Here is a 23,202-nt window from a genome sequence, read left to right as displayed (position 1 = left end):
TTACTTTTGACAAAATGGTTTTTAAAGTTAGGATATTGTCACAGTATATTGCCAAAATAAAAAAATAATAATCTTGAGAATGAATCCTAGGGAGGCTGCAGGGGTATATGCAATTAAGAGAGCCCTGGCTAACTAATCTCACTGCACCCCTGACAGAGCTCCGAAAAAGTGAGCATCAACACTTTAACAAATCCTGATCACAGTCAGCTATTGTCTACTTGATTATTGTTGAACAAAATGCAACTTTCTCTCACAGGCACACTGACAAAATGATTTAAGAGCATTTTACTTTGGATGCTCACTGAGAACTTGACAGTAGGAGCAAAGGGTGCTTATGCTCCAGTGCTGAATCTCTTCTTGGTATCTTTTGAGCACTGATCATGCTAATATCCAGAGCTTTCACTGCTCACGCCCACTTGTCTGCCACTGTTCCACAAGAGTCATCTTAAAACCACATGGTATTTTATTGTCTTTGCAGTTTGGAGTTGCTTCATTTTAGATCAGCAGTTTATATCTTGTTTTTTTTCCACCAAAACACCTATTATACTTAGGTAACAAAAAGGATTATACTTTTGTTTTGTGGCCTATACCGTCCGTTTTCCAGGTGTACAAAGTAAATGAAGTAGAAAAAACCACAATGGAAGGGAATGACGACAGGACAAAGTGCGTCTCTCTGAAAGTATCAGTGAATGATTTTTATATTTGTTCTGGAAATTCCTTTCAGGAACGATTAAAACAAAAGTTAGCTCCTTAGACCGCGAGAAAAAGAGCAGCTATAAGCTGACCGTGAGAGCAAAGGATATGCCAAACTTCAGCACTGGAGGTAGCACCACCACCACTGTGGCAATCACACTGGAAGATGAAAATGACAACAAGGCAACATTCAAATACCGTAAGCATTAAAAAAGTAACATCTGAGGTGTAAAATGGTAGACTTATCTGTTTTAGAACTACGTAATATGCAACTGTTGATTATGGTCTCCTGTAATTCAAACAATATTAACTATTCTAACTGAAAGCATTACTCTGAAAAAATGCAGAGTAACATTATGACTATGAATGCTTAAATATAGGGGATCATGATTTAGATTCTGTACAATACATGTTAAAAGATGTACAGTATGATCATAAATTCTGCTGCACTTCAAGAAAAAAATAAATCCCAAAGAAATAGGCTATGTCTAATGTTGCATCCAAAGCAATTTGATTTTGTAGTATTCAACATAGGACCTCTGAAACTAAGTTGTGTCTTTACTCTGTTATAACATTTCTTCACAGCACAATATGAGTTTGAAATAAAAGAAGATGAACCCGCTAGGTTTACTGTTGGGAAAATGCAAATTGAAGACAAAGATGAACCACAGAACAAAAATCCAGTTTTTAATATTGAAGATTCTGAATGCAGAAAAATATTTGATATTAAGACAGATCTCCAGAAAGATGGAGCTATCTTTCTCCTGCAGGTATACTTGTTCTTTCTGATCATAGATAGACATACAGCACAAAAGGGCATACTTTAAAATGAATTGCATTAGGAATTTCAGAATAGACAAGGTAATGTACAATGTTGCAGAGAAGAAACAATAAAGTGCCTCTAATGTTTTATTTTTATTATTGTTTTTGTTTCATAAATTTCCAATGTATTGCTTTATACTGTCCAATAAATTGGACCAGCATATAATGTAACAAACAATGTAACACAATCCTTGACTTTTGACTGCTGTCTGATGTGGTATTGTCAACAGCAATCAATACCGTATGCAGTAGTGAATAACATTAAGACAAGTTTGTGATATACAGTATAAATATGAAGCTGAACTAATGTCATAGACAGCCTATTCAGCAAATACAAGTGCACATACAGGTCCATGAGTTTAACAAAATCATAAATAATGAAGCATAAATGAATTATATGTGTACCCCCACGATAATGGGGTGTTGTACAAGGGCATACAATTATGGGGACGTTTTTAACTGATGTTTAGGGGGGCTAATGACAACCAAGTCTTTTGCCCCATCAGCTGTTAACCATAATTTTTCTCAATCTCTTTTCTCAAAGCTAAATATACTGTACCAGATATATAATCTGCAAATCCCTCACTTCACACTTCCTTCCAAATCCATCTCCTCTGCAGCTGCCCCTCTTTAACTCCTCACTCTGCAAGGGGGTCGTAGCCTCTTTATCCTATGGCCAAGAGGCTGGCCCTCAGCCAAGCAACACCTAAATACTCAATAACCATCCTCAACTGCATCTTGGGTGTCATTGTTCTTCCTTAATGTACATGTACTATTAAAAATGATGCAACTGGGAAAATGTTCCACTAGAAACCATACTGTATGTGTGTAGATTTAAGAATTCATATTTTGTCTTTAGTTTCATCTAATGCATGCATTTACTTTTTTCAGCCTCTGGATTATGAAAATAAACAGCATTATACTTTTGAGGTTGCGGTGAGTGAAGAAACAGTTCCTTCTGCTCAAGTCAGACAACACAAGAACGACAAGGCACGAGTCACAATCAACGTATTGGATGTTGATGAACCTCCAGTTTTTACAAATGCAACCTACAGATTCCATGTCAAAGAAAATGTCCCAGTTAACACTATAATTGGAAGAGTCTCAGCATGGGATCCTGATAAAGCAAATAAAACTATTAGGTATAGTTGTCACTTCTTATTTTTACTATACTATTCTTCCTTATTTCTTTGAAATCTATTTATCCATTACACTATTGTTGTGGGTTGTAAACACTGAAGACAAAATTTATTTTTTATCGAGAGTTGCTTGATGGGAGCTTTTAGTATTTCCTTGTTTAAGAGGTGAAAGTCTCTGCTTTAATATTTTTCTGTAGAATTAAACAATCAATTTTAATTATATGCTGTGGGTTTTAACATACATTTTAATTATTCAATAACACTATTTCTTATATAGGTATGAGATAAATAAAGGATTCCCAGTAAGAATTAACGAAGATACTGGAGAGTTGTTGACAGCTAAAGAATTGGACCGAGAACTTAACGCTTTACATCAGCTTATTGTAACAGCAGTTGAATATTTTCCTGAAGGTAATAATATTCTTCAACATGAAATACTTGCAAGACTTGGTTTCATCATAGCATTGATCTGTGTTGTAAGACAGTAGGTCTCTTATTATAGCGTAAATACCTCCATACTTTTATTATAGTGCATAATTTATGATAGTGCATAAGTCCATCTTAATTTTCAGCTAATGAAATTTAGAAGACATATTTAGGAAACTTTTCTGAAATTTTATTTATTTTAGGAGACTACTCTGAAATTGTGATTTTACACAAAGAAACAATTATCTGTGGATTCATGGAATGTTTCACCTAACTACATTTTAGTTTTTTAAAAATCTTTACAAATACCTGTCCTTATATTATTTGCAGCATTTGTCAAATACAGGCTGATCATTTTTCTCACAAGAACTCTAATATTTTCTTCATTCACAGGCTTTACATATTTGTGCACAATACCAAAAAGTCCTAATTCATCAAAGCTGGATGTCCATTGTTTTTATTTTAAGAACTATTGCCATGATAAATATATGTCAAAAAGTATATGAGAAGGCTATAAATCCTGAAAAATATAATTCTCTATCTTTCCTTCTATAAACAAAAGAAACACACCTGCTATTTTTAGGGCATTGTTAAAAAGTCAAATGCAAAAATAAATGAGTGTTATCTTTGCACTTGCAGAAGAAATGTTTTCATACAGCTATTCCCCTTTACTGACTAATGCGATAGAAAGCATATGTCTCTGGGAGATTTGCCTGTGAGGTTTAAGCTCAGCAGCTTGATTAAAAGATGGATTTGTGAAAGAGGTACAGTGTATCTTTAGAGCTAGCAAAGATCATGCTCCTCTCTGGGGATGATCTATCATACACATATTGGCAGGCTTAAAATACTGTATAATTTTGCAAAACCAAGAAGAAAGGGCTGCTTGTTAAATTAACTGTAAGAATGATTAAACTGAAGAGCATACCAATATTATATGACATTGATGTGAAATTTATTTTCATTCTGTGATTATACTGTGCTATTACTACAAATAATAATAATTGATTTTTTTCTAGGTCTAAAATCCCATGTTACTGTGACATTGAATGTTCTTGATGTTAATGACAATCCTCCAGAATTGGATATGCCTCATAATCTCATTGTGTGTGAAAATGATGGACCTGGCATGGTACTTTATTTGTTTTAATTTCTTTCTTCCTTTTATACCTCTTTCTTCAGCAATTCAGAATTTGAAATGATATAATTGTAATGACCTACTGAAATTATAATTTGTTTCATCATGGGCTGTTTTACTTTTTATTAATGCGAAAAAAAACACAGAAACAAAGCATTAGACATTATTTCTTCAATTTCTCATTTTGAAAGAAAAAAGATTTGTTAACGAGACACAAAATATTGTATGCAGTTACTTAGATTGATGTATTCACTTGCAAATTTAACAATTTATTCAACCCTATTGAAGCTAATACAGAGAATCAGAGCAACGGACAAAGATGAACAGACACCTGATGCAAAAATCAGTTTTTCTTTGGCGGAGCCAAGTGCAAACTTTTCACTCACTGACAATCATGGTAAGTTAAATTTATTTAGAAGTATTTTTTAAAATATAACTAAAAATCAAAACAGTACACTAACTCATTCCTTACCATTCCTGTTTTCATACAGTAACAGAATCTTCTAGCCTTAAACATGCCATAAACAGTATCTTAGTAGTACTTTAATATTATGGTTCAATATTTGCACTTCCATTTAGAATTAATATAATGGGGTAAAGAAGAGAATGTGTGTGAAGCTAATGATGCCAAATTAGCTGCAATCATTTAATTAATTTCACATGTATTTCACCTGCAGCAGAAGATACTGCTTAATACTGTGTATACTGGTACATCTGTAGCAACTTCTATGAGGCAAGCTGAGCCCTTAACTAGATCATTATTTGTTTAATTGAACAAGTTAAAGCCTGTCCTTGGTCTTAAGAAGCCGAATATTTTAAGATGCCTATAAAAACAGCTCTATCACAGCCCTTGAGGACCAGAGGTGGGCACCCATGCTCTAACCATTCCTGGAAAGTCAACAAAAAGGTGGAAAACAAACCTACAGGCTGAAGAAGAAAAAATCCAAAATAATGATTGTGCACACAACCTTTTAAAGCAATTAGAATTTAAGATGCATTATGTAGGTGAAAGTTATGCTCAATAATACAGTAATCAGTCATACCATGTGGTCTTGTCTATGCCAGTGGGTTTTGGGGATTTCATTACAGCTGGTGCCAAATGATAATTGATCTTCTTGCTTGTTCAGGCTTATTGATTCTGCACTCAGTTCTTGGTGTCATACAGTAACACAATAACCAAATAACCCACTTCAAAAACATTGAATGTACTGTAACACCGTCAGCATACAGAAAATTACGTAGTCCCTCCTCAGCTTCTTAAGAGTTGGATTCCTTATTTTCTACTTCAGGTCTCAACTGACACATTTGGGAATGACATTGTAAGAAACATTACATTTCCACAATGAGTGTTGTTTTCCTTGGTTATCTTTCAGCAGCTACATCTGAGGGACGTTTTGAAGCTTAGAAATTGGTGCAGGGATGATAGCCATTACAAATCCCATTCAACATGTTAAGAGCTGAAAACAAATTTAATAATATGCCTCAATAGAAAGCTGAAAATTAATTAATTACAATTTAAAACTCCACTAGAAAAAAACAGAGACAGGGATGCCCTGGGACCAGGGCTGGAAAGCACTTTTTCTTCTGAATATCTTGCCTCTGTAATTATTTTCCAAATAAAAATATTAACACTTTCTGTGTATTGTAGCGCCACGCAGGGCGCTTTAGCCATGTGCACGCAAGACGGGCTGAGAACAGCGCCTGGGGGCCAGACTAGGGGACTGTATAGAGTGGGACGGAGGTTGGAAGACAGCCTCTTCCCTTCTTGTGTGTGTGTTAGTGTAGGTGCAGCGCTGTAACCTGTCCCTGTGTGTATACCTTTCCCTGGTTCAAGTTAATAAATGTGTTGTACAATCCCATGCCTGCTCCATTCCGTACCAAAACCCACAGTCTTTACAGTATTAATCAGCAGGCTACAAATAAGACATAACAAATTGACCCTCATACCCTAATTACACTTTGTAGTTGTCCACATATATCCAAGGCAAACTAAAGCTGCCTCTTACAGTTTTTTTCCTGTTTGTTTAGAGCTTTTCTAGCACTGTTCACACACTCATCCCACTTACATGTACATCTTTCTAAAATCCATGTTCAGAGGTGACAGTGATTAAATGTTAAAGTGTTCAAAAATATAATAATGCTACCAAGGATGAATGTTACCACATGAGACCTTGAAGCAACATATATTAGAAACACCAATTCTTAAACTGTTTTGGAATTATTGAGGTAAGCTCATGTCAACCTTAAATCAGGGGATTATTAAAATTAAATGTATGTAACCAGAAAGCCATAAATATGACAATGTACTTGTATCTGCCTTAGGAAACAGTCATAATTTGATCACCTACTATTGCTACAAGATTTAAAAATCCATACCATGCTTTCAAAGAACACATTTTTATTTGAAAAAACAACAACAAATCCTTCCCAGCCCTACATCTGTTCATGAAGCATATACTGTAGGTCCTACAGTATATGCATTTTTAAATTCTGAATTCTGAACATTAAAGTTTTAAAAATGCACATATCCTAAATCATGACAAGAGACATCTAGAGATAAGGGGGGAACAAAGCACAAAAATTGTAAAAACTCTAAAAGGTTTTAAATTGGAAAGCTGCGATTACAAACTCACAGAGGGATTGATTGTTTTGTCATCATTACTGTTTCTAGAATCGTTATTTAGTGTTAATAAATGTAATTTTTTAAATTTCATTTGGTTTTGTTTTCTTCTACCAGATGGCACAGCCAATATTACTGTAAAGCAGGGAGGCTTTACAGATAAAGAAACTGAAAAGTATATCCTGTCTGTTGTGGTCAGAGATAATGGCATCCCTCCACAAAGCAGCACGACCACCCTGACAATCACAGTCTGCAAGTGCGATGTCAACAGAGAAAATCATTACTGCAGGAGTCATTACAAAGGGACAGGAGTCAGTGTCCCCGCCATTATTGCTATTCTCCTCTGCATTATTACTATCATAGGTGAGTTTCTCAAAACTAAATCCTTAATGTCTCTCTCATTTTAATCATGTCTCGAATCTGAAAGAACTGCAATTCGAAAGTATTAGTAAATGATATTCAAATAATATTATTTTTTGTGATGCAGCATTTCCAGAAGTGAAACAGCTCCTTAAAGAGTTTAAATTGTATTACATTTACAGTACCACTGGAATTGTTTTTATATTTTAATTTTCTTTAATAAAGGGCAGCACAAGTCGGTGGGTTTTAACGATTAAGAAATACCTGCAAAAATATGGTTCAGGCTCTACTGAGGGGCCTCAATGGGGTTGAAGTGTGAAGGATTGATGACAAGATCTAATCAATGTGATGAGCATGTCCAGAGCGTAGTGACTAATAAAGACAAAGTGTGATTCTACTTTGAGTAGAACCTAGTGAAGAACAACCTGGAAGAAGAAACGTGACACACTGGTGGTAAAGAGTTAGGGTGAAATGTGAACCAGCAGTGAAGTGCAATGCTTCAGCTAGGCAGTGGAAAATTAAGAGTGCTGGAGACTTCCAAAACAGTTCAATTTCTGACCTAATGCTACAGTATACTACAATTTAAACCTAAATTAGAGTTGCTCATGTGTGAAACAATTGAATTTTAGAGTGCTATGTTACATTTTTCATTACTGCAATGTTTTATGCATATTTTTTCATTCAATGCATCACATACACTGCATTCTAGGTTTAAAAGTACAGTAGCTGTAAGAGTTCCTGTAGAATTAAAATATATTTTATATAATCATTTTATATTAAGAGATTAATATAAAATGACTGTTATCATGATATTAGCAGAACCTTGAGTTATTTAGAAATTAGTTTTACCCTGGTAACTCCATATTGGGTATTCATCAGTAGAAGTCCTGAACTTGTGTGTTCGACTCCTATGTGAGGAACGGATTCTCTACTGTTGTACCTTGAACAATGATGCTTTGCTCATATTGTTTCAATAAAATGCCTGCACTTTTACTTAGTTGGGTGCTAATTATGCAATTAGACCAAGTGTGTCTCCCCTTATCAAATGGCTGTTTCAAAATAACAATGGGTACAAATGTCTTAACGACTTAACCCATTACTGTGCTGCTGTACCGGAGCCCAGGCTGCGTCTGCTAAACTGATATTCTGGAATAGAAAACAATGTGCTGTTTCTTACCATTCTGCACATGAATGCTTCACCTGCAGTGTCTCTCATAAACTAGTAATGATACTTCAGATGCCTACTCATACATTTATGTTACTGATATATTTTCTTTAAACTGTATGTAACTATTGTGTTTGTTGTTTTTTCCTTTTCAGTGATTGTGTTATTGTTTGTACTGCGAAAAAGGTATAGAAAAGACACATTGATCAACCTGAGCAAAGGCAGTGGAGAAATTCACGAGCAGTTGGTAAGCTACGATGAAGAAGGGGGTGGGGAAATGGACACCAACGGCTATGATGTTTCTGTTTTGAATTCGGCCCGTCACAACAACGTGAGGCCAGAGCCATCCTTGTACGCAAAAGTGCAAAAACCCGCTGGAAAGGCAGATATGGCTATCATGATTGAAGTCAAGAAGGATGAAGCAGATCATGACAAAGATGGGATTCCCTATGATACCCTTCATATATATGGTTATGAGGGTCCTGAGTCACTGGCAGGGAGTCTCAGCTCTCTGGAAACCTCTTCCTCAGACTCCAACCTGGATTATGACTTCCTTAATGACTGGGGTCCCCGTTTCAAAACTTTAGCTGAACTCTACGGAGTAGATGGGTCCGAAGATGACTTTGAATGTTAAATCCAATGCCAATATGCTGGAATTTTTTAAGTGTATTCAATTTAGGGCAAAACCTTTTCACTTCCTCAAAAAGTAGCTGTAATCATGAGGTTTTTTTGAGAAGGGCCATTTCTGACATATACTGTACCAACTCGTGCTTTTTTTTTTCTTTTTTCAGATTCAAATTATACAATCATTCATTGATTTGTTGACTTTTTAAAACTTTTTATTATACTTTTTGCTTGTTTTCTACACATGGTTTGACTTGCTTTTTTATTGTGATTCATTTTTCTAGAACATACTTTGGAGCTTATTTTTACAAAATACTGTACTTAAGTGAAAAGCGATTTAAAGTGATTTGAAACTTAAGGTTAACTTTTGAAGAGCGTACCTTGCTGATCATTGGTCTGGTTGAGAATATTTAGAGAATGACTATATTACACTACTTTGGTTACATTCCATAATATTTTTTTTTATTTCTGTAATTTTTCTGGTTAAAATCAGTAGCTTTTCTGAATTATTCTAAGTAGGCAATCTTGGCTCATACAGACAGTACAAAGCCATTCTCTTTTCAGGATAATACAAATTACCAATTACCGTTTATAATAGTAAAGCGAATTGGGGAAAGAGAAATAACATGTTCCATTTTATTTTATGAAAACAGTAAGTAGTACATCAGGCTTGTTTATATGTTTATATTTAGTTATGGCTGTGGATAACCATAATGTCTGAAACTAAGTGCAGCTGCTATGCACAGTCAAAAAATCAGGAAAAATACACAATTACCAAAGGATCTTTGCCGGAAACATAGGCAGAAGAAGTTTGAAAGACTTTGAGTCAATTCCCACTTTTGTTTGACAGATTTCTTTGGCACATAAAATGTAGAAAGACAAAGTGACTGTCCCTAAGGGTAGTCATAACAAAAGTAATACAATTAACTCCGGAAATATTCAAAAGCCACATATGAGCAGTATAATCCCATATGTATCAAAAATTCTGTCTGAATAAGTTTAACCTTTAATCTTCCATTTTTGGAGTTAGAAACACACTGTTAATTAACTCATCTACCTTTATTTTTTCCCCTGTTTTAATACCAGCATTTAACAGAACATACAGTATTTCCTACACACTTAAAGCTTTCCTTGATCAGACCTCCTCTACGCTATTTTTTAATTTAAACTCTCATTCTTGAAGGTTTTAAGACAAAATCATTTTAATTTATTATTTTTCTTCTAAACGGTAGTATGATCTGCTTGAATAATGAGTCCTGTAAAGTATGGATACAATTAGTGGAAGCTTATTTGTCGCTTTCCTGTTGAGCTTATATGAATCTAGAGCTTAAATTTAAGCTCCAAGTCTTCTCCACCCCCTCCCACCCCCACCACCTTTATCAAAAACAACAAAAAATCTGAGATCTGCTTCCTGCACATATGTTTAAAAGGAAACATATTTCCTGCGCTGTTATCGCAAAAGTTTAACAGCACATTGTTGTTACTTTCCTGTTTTGAAGGCTGAGAAAAAATTTGCTAATAAGAAACAAATGTTTTAACGCATAAAATTAACTATCATGCATTTTCATGGCAGCCCTACACCTCAATAGGGAATAATTTTAAAAGAGGAGGCTGATCAATGGTGGTGGCTCAAGAAAATAGCTTATCAGGGGTAGTAATGAATGAACAGCTGATAAAAATGACAGTCTCGCATTGAGAATCTGGTTAGTTACAGTATAAGGGACAATGCATGACATCTGAGGCAAGATGATGCTTTCATCATGGTTTCATCAAGGCAACTTTATAAGATAAGATTGCTTTATTAGCCATATACAATTTCTTTCATTAGGAATTGTCTTTTTTGCATACCCCAGCTTGCTCTCCATGAGACACACAGGCAGGGAGAGAAGCTTGGGGTCAGAGGGCAGGGTCAGCCATTGTACAGCACCCCTGGAGTAGTTGGGGTTAAGGGCCTTGCTCAGGGGCCCAACAGAGTAGGATTCCTCTGCCAGCCACAGGATTTGAACTGGCAACCTTCCAGCCACAGGCACAGATCCTTAGCCACAGAGCCACCTCTCTGCTTATGGAAACCCTGAATTACTCTGTGCCATTACTAGTCTCAATCAGATACTCTCAAAGCCTTAGGTCTGCAATTACTCACCTTGCCTCCGTGAAGTGCCTACAGTAGTTAAACATTTATTGTAGGAGCCAATAAAATTGTGTGCTACAGTACAGAATAATATTCTACAGTAGCAAGGTAGTTCAGAGGGGATTCTGCAGTTTAGTATAATCCTGTATCGAACTTCAGGTTTCTTTGAACAATGTGATCGAACATTTTTTTTGGACCTGTGTAACAATTTTGTAAATATTATTACATTATTATGGACAGAATTGTGCTTTTCTATATTACATGGATACATACTGTACAGATTATTGATCTGCTAATTAAGAACATGGACGATAATGCCTTTAGTTCAAATATTTGACATATTTTGCATATAGAGCAACAGAGGTCCACTGTTTCCCTACAAATGTGACTAACAAAATCATGTGGCAGTTATTCATGTGCCTTTGGTTCAATGTTTGTAAAGCCAATGGTCTATATATACTGTATACTGTATATGCATTTCATAAGTCAAATTCATAAACATAGATACAGTATATAATGAGCCATAACGATAGTACTAATCATACACAGGCTGTTATATATTTTACAGATAAATACTAAATGCCACATTTTAAATTGTGTAATTTTAGTTTCATTTTTGCTTCACAATTCATCCTAATTTAATTATATGGTAAACAAGAAGGCATTGTGAATTTTATAACATAAGATGACTTGCTCACAGTGTCCAGCAACAGCTCAGTAATGAACAAAAGATGTGAATCAAATTTAACACTAAAGATTATTCAAAAATGAAATGCTTATCCATCCACACATTTTATAATTTGAAATATCATCCCATATACCTACAGTAAAACTGAAATTTCAGTGAAATGGAAGAAGTACCAAGTTTTAAGTTTGTTTTCTAACATGGATTAGAAGGATCATAGTTTTAATTTCAATGTTTTATGTTTCAAATACAGAAATGAATATATAATAACAATCTGTGATTTTTACTAACTTTATAACATCTAAGCACTGATTAATGAATGATGAAAGACATTAATGTAATACATTATAAAGAGTGTGCCTACATTTTAATTCATGACATATTCCTTGTGTTGAAGGTCAATGATTCAGATCATTGTGACTTTTGTTTTAGATGTCACAATTGTTGTAGGAAGTATCAACAAGGTAAAGAAAATGTACTTGTATCCATGCGAAAATATGGTCTGTCTACAATCCACAAGGTGTCAGGCTTAGATTGGTGAGTGTGTAAAATATGTGAGCAACGTTTGGATTAGGCCATATTGTAATAAAAATTCTGAAGGGATTAGTAATTTGTGCCTTCATTTGTATCACAAATGACATGTATTTTTTAAACTATTAGTAACATGTAAAATAACCTTTTTCCCAATTCAGCTGTGGATTTTATATACTTTTTTTTCAATAAACCTCACACTAAGTGCATGACTGGTTGTGATCCTGTTCATGAGAAATATTTTTTTTTCAGAGGAAGAAAAATGGCAATATCATTTGAGCATATTGAACTTAATGAGATACCTTTGGAAGTTTGTCTCTTAAAATCCTTTTGGTTTTAGCTTTGAAATATTTTTTTCTTCACAGAACTACATTATGTTAGGTAAAACTACGGTACCTATTTGTGTTCTTACAGTATGTTGTTTTTCCAGTAGTAATATATTTAGTTCTTCACATAGAACAGAACCAATCTGCACCTGTATTGTGCTTCTGGTTACTCTGAAAACCACTTTTAAATGCATTCATGGCCTCCTAGTGATGCCCTTCAGATTAGGGAGGGTGGCACAGAATAACACTAATTGAGAAAATAAGCTTTTAGAGATAAATGTAGCTGATATTCTTATAATAGTGTCTTATTTCCTTATAACAGCTGGTGGAAAGCCATTCTAATCTATCAGGTCTGAATTTATTAAACTGATGAAAGAGTATTTTTGAAGTTTGCAGATGATGATGTTGATGAGATACACCCCAAAACACAGCACTGGAGAGATAAGAGACATACTTGTCTTGAACCAGAGGAAATCCCAGAACAATCAAAATCCCAGAGAAAGCTTACTGATAAACACCCTGCAGGGACTTCCTTACAAGCTCACAAGGCATCATTTGCATTACCCAAGCAATCGCAAAGTGAAGAAACAAAGTGTAAAAAAGGATTAAAAGAAGAAACAGCTGCCCTGTAAAAATCTCTGTAAATTTCAGAAGGGGTGTCGCTTAAATTGGCCTGATTTTAAGTGAATGCTATCTTTTTAAACTTTTTTTCAACAAGACGTTTATAAGCTTTGGATATTGCCTGTATGAAGTTCTTTACATCGTTTTCTTGTTAAATATAATTAGTTCATTTACCGGGCTGCTATTGGGTATATACTGTAGCCTTCACAGCTTTCTCAGATCACAACACATTCCCCACTATTCTTGGTATATGAATTTCTAATGTAGTTACAGAGATTCCAAGAGGCCTTGCAATATCGGTTGCAATATCGGTTATGAACTTTCAGCAGGGTATTATTTCTTCATATAGCTCTTTCAGTTGCCAAAGATTCAAGTACAGTTTCAGCTCTACTATCTTAAATTCTGTTTATTAGTTTCTTCACATGTGACCCTAGGCATGTGACTCCCACTATCGTGTTTTGTGTCCCCCTCTGTGGAACTTTATCCTTGCATAATTTGTATCAGCTTCAAACAACACTTAAACAACACAAAATTGGTTAAACATTAAAATATACATGTTTAAATCATTGTGAGGATGAAAATATCTAGATTCAGTTAGACATAGAATATTCAATATAGAATGATTGACACTGAGAAATACAAATTATTTCAGTCTTTTTGCAGTTCTTTTTGTTCAGTTCTGTTTGAATTTGTGTTCAACAGCTATTTCCCTTGATTGAGTAAGAAAGAGTGGTTTAATATATTATTAAATATATTATATATATGAAAATGATCTAATTAATGGCCATGAGATGTGCATATAAATGGACATCAAGGTCACCTTACATCCAAGAGATGTTTTTAAATAAAGTTTTTTTTGTCATCAGCATTTTCGAAGAATAAATTTTAATAATATATCCATTCATACATATGTTTTGTAACCGCTTTATACAATACAGGGCCCGCCTTTACATCATTTAAAACTTCCACTTCAATAAAACTTTTGAACTACGATTCATATGAATGAAACAGTAAGAATACTTGTAACCCCATAATTTCAAACCTCTTAACAATCTAATTTGTAGAACATAGAAACAGGACACTCAAAGTTCAAATGTCTACAAATAAATTTCAGTGATGAACACTGATGGATATTTTTTGCACAGGTGCAATGAGCATAAATGAACACTGGGAGACACTCACTTATTATAAAATAGAACAGTATTAGCCATTAGATCACATTCATTTTAAAGTGAAGCTAAAGACTGCAATATATTCAGCATATTTCATATCTGCATGTAATTCTGCTTTTTTCAGCTTCTTAGTTTTTTTAAAATGCCATAAAAGAGAACAACACTACAATATGATTATTTGCAGTAGCTTACTGATAGTATTAAGCTGTGCTTGAAAGTATACAACATCTACAGTGTATATTAATGTCTATACTATGCCATCTTTTTCATCAAATAAATGGAACAGAGATATATTACCATACCCTACAATGCAGCTCGTAGCTCCAAATGTTTCAAATTCCTTGCAAGAAAATTCCACACACGCTTATGTGAAACACATATGACAATCAGTACATGATAGTCACAAACTGCTTGACCTTATTTTGTGCAGCTAGAGTCATATTTTACTTGTATTATTTAGATGTTCAGTTTTTTATGGTCCTTACACTTCAAAACCCCACAAAATGAAACCCTTATTTCAACTATGAATGTTTTTTTCACACTGACACTATCTTGCTTCCACCAAAATCTCCCCCCCCTCCTGTGACCTTTTAAGAGGCTTGGTGCTCAAACAATGAATATCAATATCACATTAACAATTGATCTTTTCCAGAGAACTACCTCCTGGAATGGAAACACAGGTGAGCATGCATCACTGCAACAACCCATGACCAAGTTATGTAATTTATACTGTACTAGGATAAAACTAGGTCACACACTTGTCCTATAGAGCAGGACAGGTTTATACCATTTAATTTTCTTGGATTTCCTTTGCTTTGAAATTCCAACAACATGATTAGTGTTCAGAAAACAAAAAAAAATCCTTCCCTTTTCCAAGCTTCCACATTGTAATTCAGCAGGGTAAGAGTCTCTAAAACTGGTGTCTTATAGAAAAACGTAGCAGAGCAGGACAAGCATGATACATGAACACTGTGGGAGGTGAACAATTTTATTTTAAAATTTAGAATTGAAAATAAATTGATTGTTTATATATGCAGCTGCTTGAAAGTTTCTGAATCCCTATCATAGTTCTTTAAATGTTCCATTTTTATTATGAAATCCTTGTTTAATCAAAACTAGTCTTTACTTTGCTAAACGAAGGGTTGATATCCGCAGATGCTATGTATTGTTTAGAGGAACTGATGCATGGAATAGGAAAAGAAATAGGTAAATAAAAATGTACAAAAGTGCAAAAGGACATGCACCAAAAGTTTCATTAGCACAGTCAACAAGTTACATATAACCAGCTGCTAAAATAATTGGCTACCAAGTTAACCAATCAAAGAGCCAATCACCAGGACAAAGTCTGGGTGGTCCTCTACCATATAAATTAAGGAAACCTAGTAAATTTGGTCACACCCATACAGGTTAGTGTAATATGACATGCCACAATCTACAGGGACATTAGACGTCCTTAGAAAGAGTATTGTAAGTGCTCTCAGTCTGGAGAGTTTTATAAAACCATAGCAGAATGTTTTGGAATTCATAAGTCTACTGTAAGACAAATAGTATACAAATGGAGAAAATGTAAGACCACAGTGACTTTACCTAGATGTGGACGTCTTTCAAAATTTTCCCACTGAGCAGCAGGTAAACACATACTGGATGTTGTAAAGAACCCTAGGTCCATATCCAAGGATCCAGGCCTCTCCTGCTGCAGCTCATGTCCGTGTTCATATCTCAACAATACAATGTAAGCTGAATAGGAATGGCATTCATGGGATGGTAGCCAGGAGAAAGCTTTTGCTCTGAAAAATGAACATTGTTGTTCATCTTGGTTTGCAAAAGACTATGTGGATGATCCTGTAGATGTTTGGAATAATGTTATCTGGACAGATGAGTCTAAAATTGACTAGCCAATTTCAGAGAGAACTATTAATTCAGTCATACCAAAATATTCTGGAGAAGAACATAAGACACTCTGTCCATGTGTTAGAGTTGAGCCGCAAATGTGCTCTCCAACATAACAATGACCTTTAATATTCCAGTAAATCTACAAAGGAATGGATTATAAGGGGAAAAAAATAAATTGTGTTTTGGGATGGCCAAATCTAAGTCCAGATCTCAACCCAACAGAAATGTTGTGGCAAGACCTAAAGTGGGCACATCAACAAATTTGGAGCACATGACGTTTTGGAAGAATATGCAAAAATTCCTCAAAGTAGATGTGAGAGACTGATTAGTTACTATAGGAAATGTTTGGCTTCTGATATTACTGCTAAAGGATGTGCCACTGCTTATTAAATTAAAAAGTTTTAAAACTTACTTTTGCACACATAAATATGTTTTATTTAATAAATATTGAAACAATATATATTCTGTATTTTATGCATGTCCATTATGTTTGTCCTGTTACCTTCATTACATTTTGGAATTCAGATAGTTTTTTAAAGATCATTTGTCTAAGTCACATGACAGAATAAGGGTTCACATATATTCAAGCAGCACTGTATATACAGCAAACAGATTACCAATCAGTTCACCACTTTAACTCGTCACATTGATATGTAGAAATCAGGACAGTTCATACTCTCTCCCTTGTTTTTGTCATAGCTTTGCACCATATTCCATAGTGCGAATGGCAGCAGGCCAAGTACACGCTTGGAAGATCAGCTTGTGATGCCTGTCCAAGTATATGCTGCCCAGTCACACTCGGCTAAGGGCAAAACACTGACTGCAGCTGTCAATGACTGGATTGTTGGGCTTAGCCCATGTCCCCACTACCTTCCCTTTTAAAGCATCCTTTTTACATGCATGGGCAGAGATCAATTAATGGACTACAAAGACTGCACATTTGATTTGCAAGTATTGCAAGTAAACTGTTATATGATCTTATATAACAAAATAGAGAACAATACTGATTTTATGCATTTAAACACATTTACAGTATATGGGGAAAAACAATTAACTTCAGTGTGGCTTACATTTTCTTGTTTCAATAAAACAACTGAAAAAAGGATATAATTTATTATATGGCTTTAATTAATTAAACCATGGCAGAAGTATTTCTTAAATGTATTTAGCATGCTAGCAATTCCCTAAACCAATATGTACCATTGCCCTGTGGACTGTATCATCAGTAAACCTGTATGCAGGCTGGGTTTGACACCGGAACAAAGGAAGGCCTAGTGCCTGAGCTGAAACAGGACTATTCAGAGCCCAAGTATCCTCACATAGGGAATTGTTCATGCCACAACTGCTATGTTGAAGTTTCATCCTGACTTGTTTTATTAAGTGTGACATTACAGATTAAAAAATATGAGATGACTTGTCACTCTCTTGAGAGGTCATACCTTGGGACCAAGCAGATGAGGGCATATTTCAGAATCAGTCTTCCAAATTTATTGTTTATGTTCACCTTCTGACTAGAAAAATGTACATTCATCAGCAATTTAAAGAAATCGGTTGTTATAAATGAATTTTAAAAACTTACTCTGAGACAATGCATCTTTATTAATTTCAAAGTACCCATATGCACAATTTATGTCCATTCCAACAAATTAAGATGTTGCTTCAAAAGACTCCTACCCTCAAATTTATGTCCTTGTTTGCCTTGAGAAAATTAATTAAAAAACTAGAATTTTCAGTTCAGTTCGAAACATTAAATATTTGAATTTCCTTGCATGTGCCTGTCTTTATAAACAAACATATGTGCAGTAAAAAACACATCTGGAGTGCTGTTGAATTGCCATGCTACAATATTACTGCTTCCTTAAGTTATTAACAGGAAACATCTGTACAGTACATCTGGGGACTACATCACTATTGTGTCTAAAATGCAGAGCATAAAACTTAAAATAACAAGAGAGAAAGTATTGCAACACAAAACAGTGGTAGTGTTATATTCTTCAAACTCATAGATTTACAGTTTTAGTTTCATGGTTCTGCCGAAGCATAAGAATTGTTAAATTAATTATTAAAATAATATTTATTCAGCTGAATGAGTGATCTGAACTTACCATTTTCTGGACCCTTAGATTGGTACCCATGCTCTCTCAGACTGAGAATGAATAACACAAACACAAACAACTCAGAGCTAATGGTGAAATTAATGGTGGTGGTTATTGTGCCGTTTTAATCTCTGTACTGGGCTATTACAGGTTTGTTATACACTTAGGAGAGTACTGTTTCTCCAATCACATGAAAGTACAGAGAGACAAAGACATTGTTCTGTTTGTCTGTTCCATAAGACCCAAAAATTCCCGCTGACCTTTCATAAATATCATGACAGAATAGGATTTACTTTTCATCCAAAAAGAGATTCAAAGGGTTCTCTGAATATGTGCTGTATAAGTTCAAGAAATATGGTAACTTTGTAACTGCTCTTTAAACCATGGGCTTTCAAAGATCAATCCTCTAGAGGTTTTCAGAACTTTTAGCAATTCACATCATTGGTCCCTGAAATAAATATGATCTCTATGATCTATGAAATTTCCAAAAAAAAGAGAAAAAGGTTTGTTATATTGGACAGATTATTGTTTTAGCAGCAGATGTTTCCTTAAGCAAAGTCCAGTGCTTATTGCTTTTGGCACTAATTCTGTGTACCTAGAAATGCCCCATAAACTTTTACTAAATGATATGTTTAAAAAAGGGTTTAATGATGTGTTTCTAGCCATAGCTTCCACCTTTTTTCTGACTGTTCAATGACCATTATCATACAAATAGAGTTATTGGGAATGTTCAGCCCCAGCTAGTATCATTTTATTGTCAGTCTGGTATCCTATGGATGTCTTTCCTATAATAGCATTTCACATTTAATACCAATAACTATTCTCCATGTGATGCTCTAGTTTACACAATGCATCTGGTATTTTTCTGTTTAATATCCAAAAAAAGGAATCTGAACATTAATCCACAATGTACTGTATTAGTTGTTGTGCATTTTCCGAACATCCAAATATTTGCTTTATTGTATTATTTTGCCTTAAATCTGAAGTTATTCCTGTAACAACTCGACATTATGAACGGATATTGTTTCTAAGAAACCTCCTGAAATTCAAATTATTTTATGATTCTATAAAAGTAACATTAAAGGTTATTTTAAAAGATTGGAGATGCTAGAGAATGATTACATAATGCTTCAAAAATATATGCACATCTGTGATGATAGTTTATCCCAATAAAAATAATTATTTATATATGGATTGCAAAATGAAAATTATTATTGATATGCTGGCAGAGGTATATTAATGTAGCAAAATAGTGATTCATATATAGTACAGTAGCTTCTTTTAAGTCTTTGACGTCAAGCTGGTATAGATAATAAGAAACATGATCCTCCTTACTGTTTAACTTTGGCTCTGAAAATATGTAATGTATCAAGACATCCAAGCCTCCCCCTCCAGAAAATCTGACAAATCATGCCTGTGAAATAGATGCAACTTCGGTACTACAGAGTGAAGAGAGTGTAATATTGAACTGTGACCAAGATGATTGTCTTCCACTTGTAAAAGTATGCAAATTCAAACAGCACCAAACAAGGTAACGGTTTTAAGTTCCACCAAAGACATTTTTCATAAAATGAACAGAAAATAAGATGATTAAGTGTTTTAGTATTTCTTTAGTATATATACAGATCTACTTTTACATAATATAAATATTTTAGGGCAATGATCCAGAATTCTATCATTTAAAAAGTGATAAATCTGAGGGATAAAAACTGCAATTGCAAAATATGTCTGGTACAAAGGAACAAGTAAAGGTTTATTCCATTCTGAAAAGAGAAGAAAAGAAACAGGGTTTCAGTTGTGGAGCCTACCTCAGGTGTGACACAGCATGGAATAAACCTCTACTTGTTTCTTTGCAGCCTACGCATGCCGACGCACCCACCTACTTGAGCTTCTTCCATGTTTGGTACATTGTTCTTGTCATTTACTTGACTAAACATTGATATAAAGCATATTCTTACATGAAAGAATGAAAAAAGAGGAAGTTTTCCTTAAAGCTGTTGCCTTTCAGATTATCAACAAGTGTAAGAATTTTTCATAACTGTGTTTGTTACTTTTAAAATATAAACTGATTCCTAAGGAACATTTTTAAAGTTAAAAGGGGCAAAATGCTGGTTTACTTGACAAAGTAACACAGTAAAAATGAATGGGTGAAATGCTACAGTATCCGTGTTTTCATAGGACAAAAATGAATGCAGAGCAAACACTTTCCTGTGTTTGCAGAGCTGAGAGTTTTGCTTGTTTTCATCTGTGAGAAGGATCGCTCATTCATCAAACTCTGACATTTATTTTAAAAACCCTTGTGGTTCTCTTTTCTTTGTTATTTGAAATTTCTATCATTGTAAATATTCAAATTTGTGAAGTTATACTGTAGACATATAAAGAATGCCTCCATTAGAAACATTAGGATAATTTCAGTATTCATGTTGAATTAAAGCTAAATTTGTGTACTTGATTATGTTAGAAACTATCCATCACAGAAGGCTTCTTATTCCTAGTAAGAGTTAACCGTGGAATTAATTTACAAAAGGCCCTACTGCAGTAGCAATGATGACATTAATATTAATAAATAATAATATTGTAATCACTGTTATTTTAGTTTAAGCATCAAAATGTTAATCCAGATGAGGTACATATCGACGTAATTTGAGCAACTTTGCATACACAAACCTATTTACGCGGACACATACCATATGGCCCTCTGTAATTGAATAATCTTTTTTCAAGCCTACATTCTTCAGTTTCTTACAGGATGTTACATGCTTGCAAATGGCTTTTGACCAAGAATTGATTTGATTTAATCTCTCTAAGGCACTGACAGGAGCAAATGACAAATGAAGGTTATCCAAGCAGCAGAGGGGCCTTCTACTGATATTGCTACTTTTAATCCCTCCCAGCACAGTTTCATCAAACTGAATTCTTCTCACCCCTTTTAAGAACAATAACAAAAATGATAATAGTAAGATAAATTATTAAAATCAGAAATTGATTACTTATTTAGACATGAAGAGTCTGCTTGTTCTGTCTTATGTTTCAGATCTCATAAAGAAACAAATTGGTAAAAGGTTTTGGACCTTGAAGTTGCTCTGTAATCCATATAAATGAGCAAATTATCAGCCATGTAAAATTTTGTAATTCACTCTGTACTGGGGGGGGGCGGTAAACATTATGTTTCTCTGTCCCTTTCTTAGACTATCGTTTAAACAGTGATAGAAGTAATAAGTGAACTAACATGAAAAATTAAAATTCTAAATACGTTCATACATCTTGGCCCATTCTGTCATTATTAAGTATTGATACAGTACATATGCTATGTACACTGCCCAGCCACAACAGTTAAATGATGCAGTAAGACCTACTGTACTGTGTTTAAGCACAACTTTTTAGCTTAAAAAGACAAAACAATAAAGGAAATAAAATTACTTTCAAACAACCCCATGCAAACATTATCACCACCCCTTTGTTTTTTTTCTTAAGTGGCTAGTGATTTCCACTTCACTGCTTCAGTTGCTTGACTTATGGAGTGGAAACCAAACGACTATCAGAGGTAAGTGCTTTGCTGCTTCGCTACTCTTGCCTCTCTGTGTTTTCATGCTTCCTGGGCAAGAATCTTTCACGATATGTGAACATATCCTGTAACTACTGTAGTTAGAGCAACAGTGAAAATTTTGATTAGACTTTTAGTAATTTATCGATGTAAGGATTTCATAATAGCATGTCTTCAAGATTAGAAAACTCAGGCAGTTCTTCTAAAACTCCACAATTACAGTAGTTGTGTAAAAAAAATGTGTTCTGTTATCATCCTAAATGCTTAAGACCCTTAGTTTCAGTGTGTCCTCAAGAAGTCCTCTGCATGCAGGGCAGTTCATGACAGTTCTTTGTTATTTATTAGGTCAAAATCAGGAATAAAGATATACTTTCAACAGAATGAACATTAACATAATTCCAAGACAACACAATGGTTTTAGGCCAGTTGCACTTATGTCAGTTTTGACCAAAATGTTGGAAAGGATTTTGGTTCACAATCTCAGTCAGTAAATGGTAAACCTGATCAATTTCCGTTTTCTCATAAACAGAGGTGCTGTATAGAAGATGATGTATTTACCCTGACTGACCTTATTTCATAGCATTTGAACAAAAGTAAAACATGCTAGGGTACTATCCCTTCACATTTCATAAGCCTTTAACATAATCCAGCCATGAATTTTATTATCACAAATGGTCCAGTTACAGATCAATCCATATGTGATATTTGGCACAGTTCAATCCTTACAAGAAGATTTCAGCAAGTTAAAGTTAATAATATCCTTTATTCCTATGTAACTAACTGTGGAGCACCCAGAGATGTGTGAGTTCACCACTGATCTTTACTATCTTTTCAAATAAATTGTGTAGCCACGTACAAACCAATTCCTAATCAAAGTTTCTGATAATTGCACTTTACTTTCTCTGATGAATGATAATGATGACCCAAAACTATTGTATATCACACCCGAAGAAGGCTCCACGTCCAAAATGTTGTGTTTTCTTTCTTCTCTTTTCAGCATGGAATAAACCTAGTTCCTTATCGGAATAGTGGTTTGGTTGCATGGTGTGAGCAGAAAGAGAATTCCTTGATTTTAATCTCTGATACCATTTCTATATACTAAAAATACTAGAGAAATTGAAGAAATTGTCTTTGGTCTTGAACATGAAGAATGTCCTGGGAATAAACAAAGATGCCAATCTGTCTTGGAAGACACAAATTGAGTTTATTGGTATACAGTAGA

General features: G+C 34.4%; 1 protein-coding gene across 3 annotated transcripts in view; it reads left to right on the top strand.

The window, feature by feature from the left end:
* Nucleotides 1-12,537, top strand: part of cdh5 (cadherin 5) — a 33,413-nt gene extending 20,876 nt beyond the window's left edge. For all 3 annotated transcript variants that reach the window (XM_088938872.1, XM_088938870.1, XM_088938871.1), the window contains 8 exons: nucleotides 725-892; nucleotides 1,279-1,463; nucleotides 2,407-2,657; nucleotides 2,932-3,065; nucleotides 4,097-4,209; nucleotides 4,504-4,612; nucleotides 6,953-7,198; nucleotides 8,516-12,537. In XM_088938872.1, the coding sequence (XP_088794998.1) occupies nucleotides 725-892; nucleotides 1,279-1,463; nucleotides 2,407-2,657; nucleotides 2,932-3,065; nucleotides 4,097-4,209; nucleotides 4,504-4,612; nucleotides 6,953-7,198; nucleotides 8,516-8,994 (1,685 nt within the window). In that variant the 3' untranslated portion in view covers nucleotides 8,995-12,537. The remainder of the gene's footprint in view (nucleotides 1-724; nucleotides 893-1,278; nucleotides 1,464-2,406; nucleotides 2,658-2,931; nucleotides 3,066-4,096; nucleotides 4,210-4,503; nucleotides 4,613-6,952; nucleotides 7,199-8,515) is intronic.
* Nucleotides 12,538-23,202: the final 10,665 nt, after the last annotated feature.

Source organism: Atractosteus spatula, chromosome 21 (genome assembly GCF_055471065.1).
Source record: "Atractosteus spatula isolate fAtrSpa1 chromosome 21, fAtrSpa1.hap1, whole genome shotgun sequence".
In the NCBI taxonomy this organism is placed as follows: Eukaryota; Metazoa; Chordata; class Actinopteri; order Semionotiformes; family Lepisosteidae; genus Atractosteus; species Atractosteus spatula.
Note: the sequence above shows the minus strand (reverse complement) of the source record. Positions and strands in the feature narration are given on the sequence as shown.